At 39.2% G+C, this 13,513-nt stretch overlaps 1 protein-coding gene across 1 annotated transcript; it reads right to left on the bottom strand.

Annotated features, from left to right (window-relative positions):
• Nucleotides 1–6,829: 6,829 nt before the first annotated feature.
• On the bottom strand, nucleotides 6,830–12,708 carry allc (allantoicase). Its single transcript, XM_028040087.1, has 11 exons — nucleotides 12,462–12,708; nucleotides 11,838–11,888; nucleotides 11,430–11,517; nucleotides 10,483–10,602; nucleotides 10,267–10,346; nucleotides 9,999–10,131; nucleotides 9,741–9,896; nucleotides 8,792–8,865; nucleotides 7,837–7,945; nucleotides 7,642–7,760; nucleotides 6,830–7,559 (listed from the first exon to the last, which is right to left on the bottom strand). Exons 1-11 carry the CDS (start codon nucleotides 12,549–12,551, stop codon nucleotides 7,380–7,382), a joined length of 1,200 nt encoding a protein of 399 aa, XP_027895888.1. The 5' UTR covers nucleotides 12,552–12,708; the 3' UTR covers nucleotides 6,830–7,379.
• Between the last annotated feature and the right edge of the window lie 805 nt (nucleotides 12,709–13,513).

Raw genomic sequence — 13,513 nt, 5'->3', positions numbered from 1 at the left:
AGTTGTTTTAAGCATTTATTCATTCTGCAATCCTCTAAGAGTCGAATAAACTAGAGTTCCTAGGTCATCAAAAAAAAAAAAAAAAACCCTGTTCATACTAGATGTTTCTGAGCAGAATTCATTGTGATGTACAAAAAATTTTATCAGATCAGAAATTTTATTAATGCAATTTGAAACAAAAATCTAAATAATTCTAAAGTAAAATAGGCATTTACTTTAACTCAATATTGTGAATGAAACTAACAGAGAAATGTCTGCTCCTTTACTAGGTGACAATAGTTTTCTCCCTCCTATTGTGAAATAACTATTTTGTTTAAATTTAAGGCATTAAGTAAAACGCAGAATTCAAGACAAAAAAATTCTAGATAACTTGTCTCTTGTTGTTAAATCAACTTCATAAACTAACTTCTGAGATAAAACCAAAACAATTTTGTGGACTTGAACTACATTTTCAAGGCAGCAGGTGGACTCTCATTTTCAAATTAAACCACCTTCAAATGTTTCACAGTGTACAAGTGGCATCTTCTTTTCTTTAAAAAACAGATTTCCATCCATACCTTCCAGGTGTTGGGTCTGACTTCAATGCCTTGTTACAGAATTGATCTTGGTGATTTTCTATGACGCCGCTTCTTCCTCACGACTTCAGCCCCTTTTCCAGTTTAATCCATCAGGTTGTGACAGGAGTTCTTCTTTAGCATAGTCCAATTTCTTCACGGCCCTCCCAGTCCAAAGCCTTGAAGTTGTTCTTTGAACGGCAACCTTCCTGTAATAGTGGCCAGTCTACTGTAGGATGGCATGGTGCTTGATTCTCTGGCCATCTTCTTGTAATGTTCTGGTTCGCTGTAGCTAAGAACTGGCTTGAGCACTGCTTCCTCATGGACCCCTTTCTTCATCAGTAGTACTGTGTTGAAGTTCAGTACTTACTTCACAAAATCTTGGGCGTTGAATCTCAGCTTGATCCCCGTAGCTGCAGGCCGATCTTGAGCTTTAATCCAAACTCTCTGCCCTGTTTTCAGTGACACTTCAAGCTGCAACTTCCCTTTTCCTTCTCTAAGCAAAAAGGAGAAGTGTCTTCGCCTCCCTGCTTTCTGTGACGTGAACGGAGTTCCTCTGCAGGGGAAGACCTGCTCTTCTAGCAGTTGTCACTGTGTCCATCAGCACCAAGAGGTACGTCTCACCTCTCTTTCCTGTTATCCCATTGGTTCTGCTACATCCATGCAGACTGAACCCCATGGGACTGTGCTCTTGATGAACAAACCTTCCATCCGCTGCCCTGGGTGCCCTGGGTAGCTGTGCAGAAAGCTGATGCAGTTCTGTTGAGGTCTCCTCCTTTTCCAAACGATCTGGGCGGCCGGCTTCCTCCGGTTTCTTCCCCAGATTTTCCTCCTCGAAGTGATCATCCATCACTCCGTCTCTCTGTCGGTTCGAGTTGTCTATCCCCCAAAGCCTCTCTTTAGCCTTCGAGCAGGGATGGGTCTAGACTATGTTGGCTACTAGCTTCACTGTCTGGATCCGGTCATTTATCCTCAGTAGAAGCTTTCCCTCACCTGTATGCTATACAGTTACTGCAAGGGTTGTGACTGACGGCCTTATCAGTCACCATTAACTCTATTCCCTAAGAGTTAACAAACCAAGTGAGCTATTCAGATCCTCACATCTGTTTTTACTAACTTGGCCATAGGGCCCTCCTACTCCGTTGGACTGGGCCCCACGTTGGGCGCCACTTGTTGTTGCGCAACACCCCCCCCCTCCTTTCTGTCTCTACTCTCTCACTCTCGTACTTCCTCTTCTGAGAGGGGAGATGTGCTACCAGCTCTCCGTCTAACGGGTCCGTTGAGTTTCCTAAATCTGCTGGGATTTACCCTGTCCAGAACTGAAGTAAACTCTGTTTAAGCTGGTTTCGAGAAACGATTCGCCTGGTTATCTGACGGCCTACATCCAGGTGTCCCACCCTTCTTCCCCCTGTGAATTAGCCAGACTGAGCAGCCTACAGCCAACTAGTTTCACAGAGCACACCTGTTAACGGTCGCTCGTTCTCTATTTTGCAACTTGCATTTGTTATTGAACCAGGTAGGTTTTAGTGACTCGGGCGAGTCCCAAGGATGTTGTTTTAAATATGGGCTACCAGCAACCTAAAAACATTTTCCACCTCTTCCTCTCCAGAATCAAACATCACAGCTATTTTACAACCATCAAAGAACTTTAAGGTGACTCATTAACTGAATGTCCACAACATCTTTTAGATTTTCTTTATGCTAAATATTTTATTAGTAAGGCATTTTTGCAAGGGTCAGTACAGCTTAATTCAGTAGCAGAAATAATCAAATAAGTAAAATCAATCATCTAGTCTATCTTTCCCTACTGCTGACACTGAGAACTAAAAAAGGGAACCTTTGAGAGAGACGGACGGAGTTTGACGTTTCGAACCCCAGACCTGGCTTGATGATGAAGAAGGTGTTGCAACAGGAGGAAGATGTTGATCGATGAAGGCCAGGATCTCCGCAGGTCCGATGAGCTTCTTCTCCGCATGGATGCTGAGGTCACACAGGACTTGGTGCTGGCAGGAAAAAAGGCACCAGTTCTTCTTCCTTGTCTTTATCTTCATCTTTGTCTTTGGGGTCAGAACCCAGCCGATGAGAGAAGTGTGATTCGAAGCCACAGATTGTGGGCCAGACGGGTTGATCTCCATGTGCAGGACAGTCTCCGGCTCCGTGGCCCCGGCTCTTCTTCAGCTGCAGAGTTCTTTGTCCATCTCGATCTTGGCTCGAAGCTGCCCGGAGGATCCAACGAACGGTTCCTCTTTTGCACCCACCTTATATAGGGTTCATCTGTCTGCTTAGACAGATGATCTCATATCCGTCACTGTCTTAAGAGACATCATGTCATGATGTCTGTGCCAATGTCTCAGGGCTGCTCAACCTCCTGTTTCCATATAAGGTGCTGATCATCTCTGCTCTCCTGTTAGTTCCCCTTTTTCCCTTCCTGTCACCTTTCACCTACCATCTACCTCCAACATATCAGTGATGTTTAATTGCAGTTTTACAACCTTTTACACCATTTCAAGTTCAATGTCAAAATCACATTTATATCACATTTATTTTCTTTAGCTTCTCTGATTTAGCATTCATTTATAATTTTATAACTATAACTTATTAATTATATTTATTATAATCTTAATGTGAGTTATTACAGATGTTTTTCTGAAAAGAAACCAAGAATAATCCATGATTCTAATTATATAATACCAAAGTTACAGTTACTTGTTTTTCTTGTAAGTGTTCTCACAAATGTAAGTGTAAGTATTATTACAATTAAACCAATATTAATATAAGTATTTTACTTTGAATCTTATCCAATTACTAATAATGTTTAGATTTAATTTTTTAAAACTTTCATGCTTTAAAATAGTCTCAGCTATTTTTATAAATCTGCAGGCTGGAAACTTCCTCTTTTTCCAGGAAACCTGCTTTTCCTGTTTAATGACTCTCTCTGACTGACTATGATTTCTTATGATTAGATAGAAAAAAAGTAGAATTAAAGCAAAGTTTGCATGAGACAAAAACAACACACACAACTAGATTTATTTTATTGACACTTAAGTCTAATGTTGGGCCTTGATGTCACTTGAGTGATTCATTTTAAAGATAACTTTATTTATTATTACTGTTAAACTAACTTTATTGACACTTAAGTCTACTGCTGGGCCTAGATGTCACTTGAGTGATTCATTTTAAAGATAACTTTATTTATTATTACTGTTAAACTAAAATCTCCAGCATGGGGAAGTGGGATGAGCTCGGATTTTCTTGACAGCTCCTGTCTGCTGTCGCACGCCCCCCACCCCCCCTCTCTCTAAGCATTCAGACAAACAAGAATCATATGAGGAGCTAATTTGCATAACATCTCAGCTGTCAGTGAGTTTCATGTCTGCAGTAGCTGCCCTGTGTCTCTGTTGCCCCTGTTGAAGAGAAAAGCTCTCGAGATGTCTCAACTGAAGTGGGTTACTTAATGGGGTATAATTTAGGTTCAGCCATAAGCATTCAGTTTTCTTCCTGGTAGAGGAGCTTCAGGATTTTGCACCATCAGTTGTTTTTGTGGCGCTGCGACAGTGTGCGTTCTGAGGAGGTTGCAGTGAAGGTTAAAGAGCAGACCATGATGGATATGATCTCATTAGAAAAGGGAAGCTGGGCTTTAATTTCCTTTTCTGTGCTTCATCTTTATTAACGTCAGAGCGGTCGATGATGAGCCTTCAGAGACAGAAAGCAGAGAAGGAATTCAGGTCAGCTGAAGGCTGAGAGCGCAGGTCCAGTTCAGGACATCTTATTATTATTACATCTTATTGTTATTTATTTTTGGTATATTGATACTTAACCTTTAATTTATTGGTACTTGGCAGAAATGAAACCATTTTTAAAATTATTTTTCTTGCACTTTATTGCCAATTCAGATCAAGAGTTTCCAACTCATTCCTGTCACTTTTAGGTGCAAAACACCTGAATTAAATAACTGAATTTCCTCATCATAATTCAGTAATTCAGACATTCGGTAACAAAACATTAACTTAATTCAGGAGATGAGATGCATCTAGGATAGTAGCTCTGGAAGGCCTACTGATTGTCTAGTTCATACAATGCCTGTAGCTTATCTTCACTTCATAACATTTTAATTATAACATTTTTGACCAGAAATACTAACTACTCTTTTTCCCATTCTCAGATAATAACCTGGAACCTTTAAATAGAGCTCAGACACCTGGGGAATCTTTTAGCTTGAACACCCTGGGAAGGAAAAGGCAGAGGTGAGTGAACTGCAGAAAAAAACTTAAAACCCACTAAAATATCAAAATTCAGCTCCTTACCGAACAACTAAACAGCTGGACTTCCTCTCTGGAGCCTTCACTTCCTGTCCAACAAATTTTAGACAGCAAGATGTTTAATCTGTCATTTATCCAAAAAAAACAACCTGCTGTTTTTTTTTATGCTACTCATTAGCTTCAGTCATTAGCCTTCAGGTTTAAGGTTTCTAAGAAAGAGCTGTTGTTGCAGAAATGACAGTATAATCCATGGCTGAACTTTAATTTATTACCAGAATAGTTTGAGATCATCTACTTAAAAATTACAGATACTTTTTTCTTGACTTTGAATCTCTTTGTTCTTTGTTTTGCTTGCATGAAAAGTGCTGCACAAATATTCCTTCCATGACTAGTTTGAAGAATCATTGACAGAGGAAACAACAATCTGACAGCACAGAGTTTTTATGAATTAGTGTTTTATTGGTTTCTTAAAGGGATCAGTGGTGAAGTTGATGCTACTGTTGCTGCCTTGCAGCAAGAAGGGTTTGAATACGGGGCTAAAGTTATTTAAATTAACTGTTTGGAGACTCAGTAGTGTTTATTGTTTCAGATTAAAAGCACAGTGTGATGCATCACCACGACCAGCAGAAAAAACAAATCCTTCACACATCGATTTAAGCTGCTGAATGTTAGACAAGCTCCTGTTTTACCTTGGATAAATGCTTGAGGAAACTTCTGAACTGATCAGTTTTCTGCTGTTCAGATTCCACAACGTCAACAAAATCAGTTTGGCATCAATCCATTTCATTTGATGAAGAAAATATTTTTCTCATTTGGATTTGCACTCGTGACTGAAATGAGCCTCTTCAGTCTGTTTCCAGGTCAGATTTGATCATATTTTAACTTCTTTTTACCATACTCAGGTTGTATTTATTTATAAATGCATAAATATGAAGAGCTATTTCATTTTTGTTTGCTGGAGTTGGTACTTTATGGACCTTTCATTCAATAGACCCAATTTGTCCCACAAGTCAAAAATATGTAGTACTTGAAAACGACCACAAGGGGGAGCTATTCTCTGGATTCTGCTCATAACTAACTGTAGGAACAGACATCAGGTTGACCATCAATAAAAAGAAAACCTTTCTTACTAGTTTTGTTTATTTTATTTACAAAATTTATTTCTTTAAATTGTTTTATAAATAATATTGTCTCATAATTATTTATCTTAAAAAGAAAAATAGATTTTATGGAACCCAAATAAGGCCCTTATTGATTTATCTCATGTGGAAATACAATTTAAAAATATATCTGTGGAATAAACCTCCCCTTAAAACAACAGATTAGTGATTTGTGGAAAATGTTCCTGCGATGTTCAACATCTGGTGAAAACCCACTGAGGTCGGAAACGAGTGGAGGGGCGTTAAAAAGGTCAAAGTCAGCAGTCAGACACAAACTCAAACACATTGGGACCACACAGCATGGATAATTACTGTAATTTCAGTAACATCTGAGCAGCTGACAAACATGGCTGCCTCACTGCTGAAGCTGCCCAGATGGGGTCAGAGGTCAGGTTTATGCTCAGAGCTGTGAGTGATGGAAGGGGCGGAGCTTCAGATGTTTAAACACAGCAGCAGCACAGTGACATGTACGATGCAGAATATGTTAGGTGATGCATTTCAGGACCAATAGTTTGACGCCTTCATTCAGTTAGAGCTGCTGGAGGAAACAGACGAGCCATAAAAACGTGACAACTAGCAGTGAAGGAAATCAGTCGAGACAAAATCAATGCCGATTAGACATATTTTTTTAAAACAGTTCATTTTTGAGGAAGAAGAAACTGGAGCTGTCATTGATCCTCACTGACCTGACCTCCAGTTATTTATTTCATGTTATTAATTGTGGAGAAAATGCAGCTGGAGAAGAAGAAGAAGCCGATAAACGTAAATCTAAACAAATGGATGTGTTGTAGAGAAACTGCGAGTAAAACAGATAAATGTTTCCTGGTGGATCAACCTGAGTCCATGGAGGGTTCTCCTAGTTGGGTGGAAATGAAGTAGACATTTTATTTGAAGAAAACAAGCATTCTTAAAGGGGTGGTGTTATATATTTTCCAGGCATTTCATAGCACAGTCAAGTAACTATGTTACCTTCAGTTGTTATAAAAATGTTGTTCATATAAAACATGATTTAAAGGAAATTCGTCGTCATAATTTAACACCTTGAAACTCGGCCTTCAGGAAGTCGACACAGCACCGGATCCTCTTTGAAATAATAAAATCACAAATTCAAAGTGAAGAACATCAGAACCAAACAGAACAACTTCTGCGATTCTGTTTAAAAATGACTTCAACAGACGCAGGGCTGTCGTCTGTGTCCAGATGTCTCCACACCGTTATCTGTGGACACAGACGGACCTTGGAGAGACGACCACATGCTTTTCCCCTGGAAACCTGGGAAAGTTGTCTGTGGGTTTGTTATATTAGAACCATTCACTTTCTAAACTTTTTAATTTAGATCATCAACACAATTTCTTCCAAATAAGATCCTCAGACCTCCCACATGGTGAGGTCAGTGATGTGACGGATCACAGTTTGGATGGCGGTCTGTTCTGATTGGCTGGATCTCCGGGGACCAACATGGGCTGACCCCACAGACGGAGGCGGCTGACGCCTCCATCAGGAGCGATGATGAGCCGAACATGGCTGACGGGTCCATTCAGCATCAGCTCTGCTTTGCTGTATTGATGCCTGTGATGAGGACGGAGCTGCAGCACAGAGAGAAAGATGGAGGTGAGGAAGCTGGTCACAGAACTGTTCAGGAGGATCTCAGCGGTGCTAAATGTTAACCTTCTGAGGTGGAAGAAGCACTTCCCATTTCCCAGAGTTCCATCTGGTTTGGATGCACCGCGCCTCGTCTTCAGCGGTTAAAAGACACGCTTCGATCCGACAGGAGTCTGGGAAATTACCTGAGTGGGAAACACACGGATCAAAAGATGGGTTTGTTCTTGGAGGATGCAGCAGTCGTGACTCGGATGCACCTGCCTTTGAAATGGTTGGTGTCCACCTCAATGCTGCCGATCAGCCCAGGACGACCGAGACGAAACACGGCCCACTCCCAGCCAGGCACCTGGAGGATTCCCCGCTGGTCTGCCTGCAAGGCGACAAGAAGGGAGAAATTTCAAGAATTTCATCTTAAACCTCCATATAAAGTATAAAACTTTAATGATCAGCCGAGATGTGATCTGCTCAGGAAACAGGAAGAACCAGCAACAGGGCCACCATTACTCATGGAAGATCGGAAAAATACAAACTGAAGTGCAGGAAAGACGTCTTGTATTAAATTAAGGTACATAGTGGAAGCAATGGATTGTGGTAGTTGTTGGTTGTGGTGTTCCTCAGGGCTCTGTCCTTGGAAACATTTAGTCCACCAGTTACATAAAATTAAATGTTTTGTAGTGCAGATTCATTACTTCATTCCAAGTCTACAGTCAGTTTATCCCCTTAAAAAGTTATTTGAATTAAAATGAGTTTTAAGACTCAGAATGTTGGTTTGAAATTACTTCAAAACTACATTCTGTTTTTGGAGATAAATCCAATGTAAACTTTTCACCTGAGAGTAAGAGCTTTTCTCTCTGTCAGGCTTTTTATCGTTCTGCGTTAGGATTTATCCCGGGGATAATTATGGAAGACAACTTTGTGTAGTTTTTAGGAAACTGGCCTCATAACTTTCTCTAAAAATCAGCACTTTCATATTTTACTGAACAAGCTTTGATCTGGTAGAACTGAGTTCAGTGTTTCAGTCTTTGGTTTCTGATCTTACCAATTTAAATGATCATGTTGTAATTTAACTGTATGATTTGTATCTGTTTTATTGTAGCATAAAATAAATGCAATGAGCTTCTATCACTGTAGATTATTCTGTTGACTGTGTAAACAAACTGAAAGTGAAAATATTTCAGATTAAAACCAAAACATTGTGGATTATTTGTGTTGAAACCTTCAGAGTTTTGGGCCGGTCTGATCTGCGGGCCGTTTCCCATCCGTCCGCCATGTTGGCGCCTCGACCAAGTCCTGTAAAAACAGAGAAGTTATTTTAGACTGGACTGAAAAAGACAGAAAATGATCCATGAACAAGGAGCAGGAGGTGAAAAAACTGGACTGAAAGAGTTTTTATTTTACAGAGAAATTAGGATGAAATCAATACTGTCTTTAATAATCATTGTGTGGTTAATTAAAATAAAAAAGGAAAGATTGAGAAGGGAGAAATCTTACAATTATTTAACATAATAGCATTACAATTATAACAGTCACAAATATTACAAATGAATTTTTTAAATTCTGTAATTTGTTAGTTCTGATTTATTTTTAATATTTCTCAATAAGATGTCATTATTTCATCTGTTTTTTCTTTTGACTTTAACTTTGTTTTATAAAAATGTGTATTCTTTATTCTTTCTGTTCATAAGTTTGATTACCGATCTTGTTGTTTGTTTTGTTTTTTCATATTTAATATTTTCGCTCCCTGGTCAGTTTTTACTGCTCTGTTATAATCTATATGTGTATATATATATATATATATAATCTATTAACCACAACAAGGACCCAGATTTCTACTGAACTGATTTCCAGTCAGAAACTACTGGAAGTTTCTAATTGTTGGGGTGGGAGTTTGTTTTGTAATTTACAAGATAAGTTTATAAAGTCATTTTTAGATACAATTTCATTTGTTCAAAGAAAAAGCAGCGTTTTTACTAATGGAGGCTGAACAAGCCTGTGTGCCGTTTGGTTGTAGTAAGGCGAGTAACTAGCTAAAGCATAGCAGCCATGTTGGAAATCAGACTTTCTTCTGCAAGAAGAAAACAGTTTAAATATCTGACCATCATAAAACATGTGGTACTCTGATCTGACTTCGCAGTGCAAGGTCAAGTGATTAAGTTAAATCCAACCAATCATGTTGCGCGGATGTCCAAAGTGGGCGTCGCTGTAGCCGAGGCAGACTCCCCCATTGGTCAGTGCTACGAGGTCGACGTCCTGGTTGGTCGGGACGGAAGACCAATCCCTCTGGCCGATACCAAACACCTTGAGTCTGGCTATTCCTCCATCTGGACAGAAATCAGAGCCGTTTTCAAATCATGTGATCAGTTATTGTAGCCCAGAGTCGCCAACCAACCAGTGTCTGTCCTAATTATGTGTTTGTAACGTGCCTGGATACATGTTGAGGCGCAGGTGCGTGACTCTCCTCTTGGTGCTGACCCTGAAGTAGTTGTGACAGCAGTCTGCGTATCCAGGCTGCAGCGCCGACTCGCCCAGCAGCTCTGGCCAAACCTCTGAGCTCAGCTGTCGACCAGAAAACCGTCAAACTGTCATCCATCAGCACCACCACATGATGTCTATCAGCTCCGACTCCCATTTAGCAGAGGTCATGTATCGCCATGATATGTTTTTGATCTATTATACCACACTGACGGTTACCTTGGCAACAGCAGCGATCTGAGCTCCAGTGGCGGCCATGCCGGTCCGATCTTCCCCGGGAGTGAACGGGGGCAGCTCATCTGGTCAGGATGAGACTTTTAACTCATATATATCAATGAATTTCACACTTAGGTAAGAGAATGATATATGGGGGTAAAGGAAGAGAAGATGGAGAGCTTTTGGATTCAGTAGACGGGAAGGACTGATGATCTGTACCGAGGCAGGTGGCTTGGATGGAGACGTAAGGCGAGTGGTTCCCAGTAAAGAAAGACGTGTCGACATCGAGTCCATGAATGAAACCAGCCACTCCCAGCTGAATGATGCACCAGTCGTGACCTTCAGTGAGACGGAGAGCAAACATGTTTATGTTTAACACGTTTTCCTGTGAAATCTTAGAGCTGCATTGAAAATTATGTTTATTATGAGGAAGACATGGGGATGAAATGTTTGAGGTTATTTTATAGATTTGACTTTATTCTTGAAAATTATCATTTTACAGAGACTTGCTGTGGTTTTAAGTTTTAGATCTTTTATGAATCTGCTTTCTGATGGACCAACAGAAAGCAGGGCTAGGTTGTGAAGTGGAACCAAAAAAGAAGCAAAAATAAATATCTGGAAAGTGTGGTGTAGATTTATTTTCAGCCCTGAGTCAGAACTAGAACCATATTTACCTCCAGGACCTTTATGGGTTTGTCTTATTTTAACATTTTTCTCCATTTGTCTTTACGAAACATCTCAAGTCCAGTTAGGTCGAACGGAGAACATCTGGTGCTGAATGCAAATGTTTGCCACACTTTTCAGATTCTGAATTGGTGAAAATGTTTAAACTCATTCTCCCCTTTCTTTCCCTTCACAATTATCCTACTTAACTAGAAAAATAAAATATTTTATGTGATTATGAAGAGAAAATATGAAAAAAGTTTGATAGTTTTTTATAACTTCTCTGTTGTTTTTCTGTTTTGTACCATTGTTCTGGTTTTAATGTCATTACTGTAAAAACTGAATTTCACTCAAACTAAACTTCATGTTTTAACATTTAGTTAGCAAGTTTCTGTCTGAGTTTCTATGGATAAATCTGATCTGTGAGGCCAGAAACAGACATTATTTCAGCATTATGTGAATTTTTCTGGGCGAACAACAAAGGTTTGATTTCAGGCGCCGACCAGGGATCCTCTTCCTCCTCGTCTCCCATCCGTCCATCCACTTTCCAAATTCTGTGAAAGCAGATGGGATGAACTGCGGAGGCTCTCGCTGTTAAAACAACAGATGTTTGAAGAGTGACGACAGCGAAACAAACGGTAATAAACTCAAGCAAATAAGAGACAGCTTGAAAAGTACTGAGTTCGTTTAGAATTAAAAGATTATTTAATTTATGGCTCAAATGTATCCATATCAACGTTTTTAAATGTGACTGGATGTCGAGCCAAAGAAAATTAAGATATAAACATTTGATTTACAGCTTTTTTTGGCTCTGAGTAGCTTGTGGGTGCTTTCTTTTCCAGATTTAGTGAGATTTTTATTTAATAAGCAGATCCACTCATGCAGGTGAAATCAACATAAGCAACTTTCACCTTCAGCAGGTTTTTAGCCGGAGCAAACCATTCATCTGTGGCAAAAATAACCTGGAGAAACAACACGAAGCACCGCGTTAGTGGCAGAGCAATGACAGTGCTCATATCTGGTTTGATATGAGCACTGTCATTGATACTGGTATATGGTATCATATCATACCATATGATACATATGGTATGATACATATCATACCATATGTGTGGTATGATATGTATCATACCACACATATGATATGTTTGGTATCATATCAACCAAATGATAAATTGGTTGAATTTATCATTTCATTTAAGGCTCTGACATTTTCAGATTGAACAAATTGTACATACATATTATTCTCTTCCTTAGCAGATTGTAAATTTGGTAAATTTCATTATTTGAGATCAACTTTAGTGCAAACACAATCATGTTTTCAATATCAGAAGAAGGAGGCCGTTTTAATAGGTACAGAGTGGAGTTAATCATTCCTCTATGGAGTGCTTCCAAAAGGTTCAAAATGCTTCAAATGTTGACATTTTTATCTTATATCGTGCTAATATTTTGTCCTCCACTTGGAAAACAACATTAATCTCTGACAGTTTAGGAGTTAATGTGTAATTTTACTTTCTGTTTTCTACATTATTCACCTTTCCTCCCACCGTCTCACAGGCCAGGTCGTTGAACTGCAGGAAGTCCGGTTCTGCTGCAGGCTTCGCCGTCGCCCGTCTCTCAGCCATCCTGAAGTTGTTCCTCGGTTTTCTCAGAGGTGAGCAGAAAGTTCAGAGCAGCTGCTTTTCCTGTTGAACCTCGAAATAAAACTCACATGTGGCTTCAAACCAGCCGTCCAAAGTTCAGCAGCTGTTTGTTCTGACAAACCGACTCCGGGTTCAAGTTCAGGAAAACTTTATTATCCCTTAAAGGTGAATTCTGATGTTTTCCATAACCTGTCGATGCAGTAATTAATGCAAAAGGAGCCTCTACCAACTACTGAGTGGATGTACTACACAGTCAATTAATATTGTGATTTACTGAGAAGCACCTGTAAAAAACTTCTGTCCATCTAATTTGTATTTTAGAGGTGAATTCAGTTAGAAATGGAATAAACTCACATCTGAGTTTTAATGTGTTCAGATTAAATGTTTGATCTGAAGGACAAATAAAGTGATTTTGATCAGTTTCCACCACCTAGTGGAGATAATAGGTAATTACACTGTAATTCCTGCAACTTTACAAGATAAACTGATTTAATTTATTCACTGAATTTAGTCCTTTTAAGCACATAATCAGGTTAAATAAAAACACATTTTCTCTCCAAGGAAACTCTGCTGACTGCAATGAGTCAATGATTTTTGCAGCAATAACTCCTACAAATGAAATGTGTCATCGAATTTAAAATGTATATATTTATATGTTACACATTTAAAGTATTTAATGTGCCTACATTTACTAACGTTTCACTGCACCACTCTGCAATATAAATGTATAATCTAAGAACTGCTGAATATTAAATGAGGAAATGTTTTCAGTTTTGGGAGATGAGCCCCGAAGATCGGAGGATTTTAAGGCAAAAGTCCAAAACGTAACATTTTGATGGATCCATCCCCCCATATTTTAGTCTGTTGTTGGTTATAATTCGTATATAAACTTATATTATCTGATTAAAAGGCCATGACTATCTCCAGGATAATAACAATTCAGA

Source organism: Xiphophorus couchianus, chromosome 15 (genome assembly GCF_001444195.1).
Source record: "Xiphophorus couchianus chromosome 15, X_couchianus-1.0, whole genome shotgun sequence".
Classification (NCBI taxonomy): Eukaryota; Metazoa; Chordata; class Actinopteri; order Cyprinodontiformes; family Poeciliidae; genus Xiphophorus; species Xiphophorus couchianus.
Note: the sequence above shows the minus strand (reverse complement) of the source record. Positions and strands in the feature narration are given on the sequence as shown.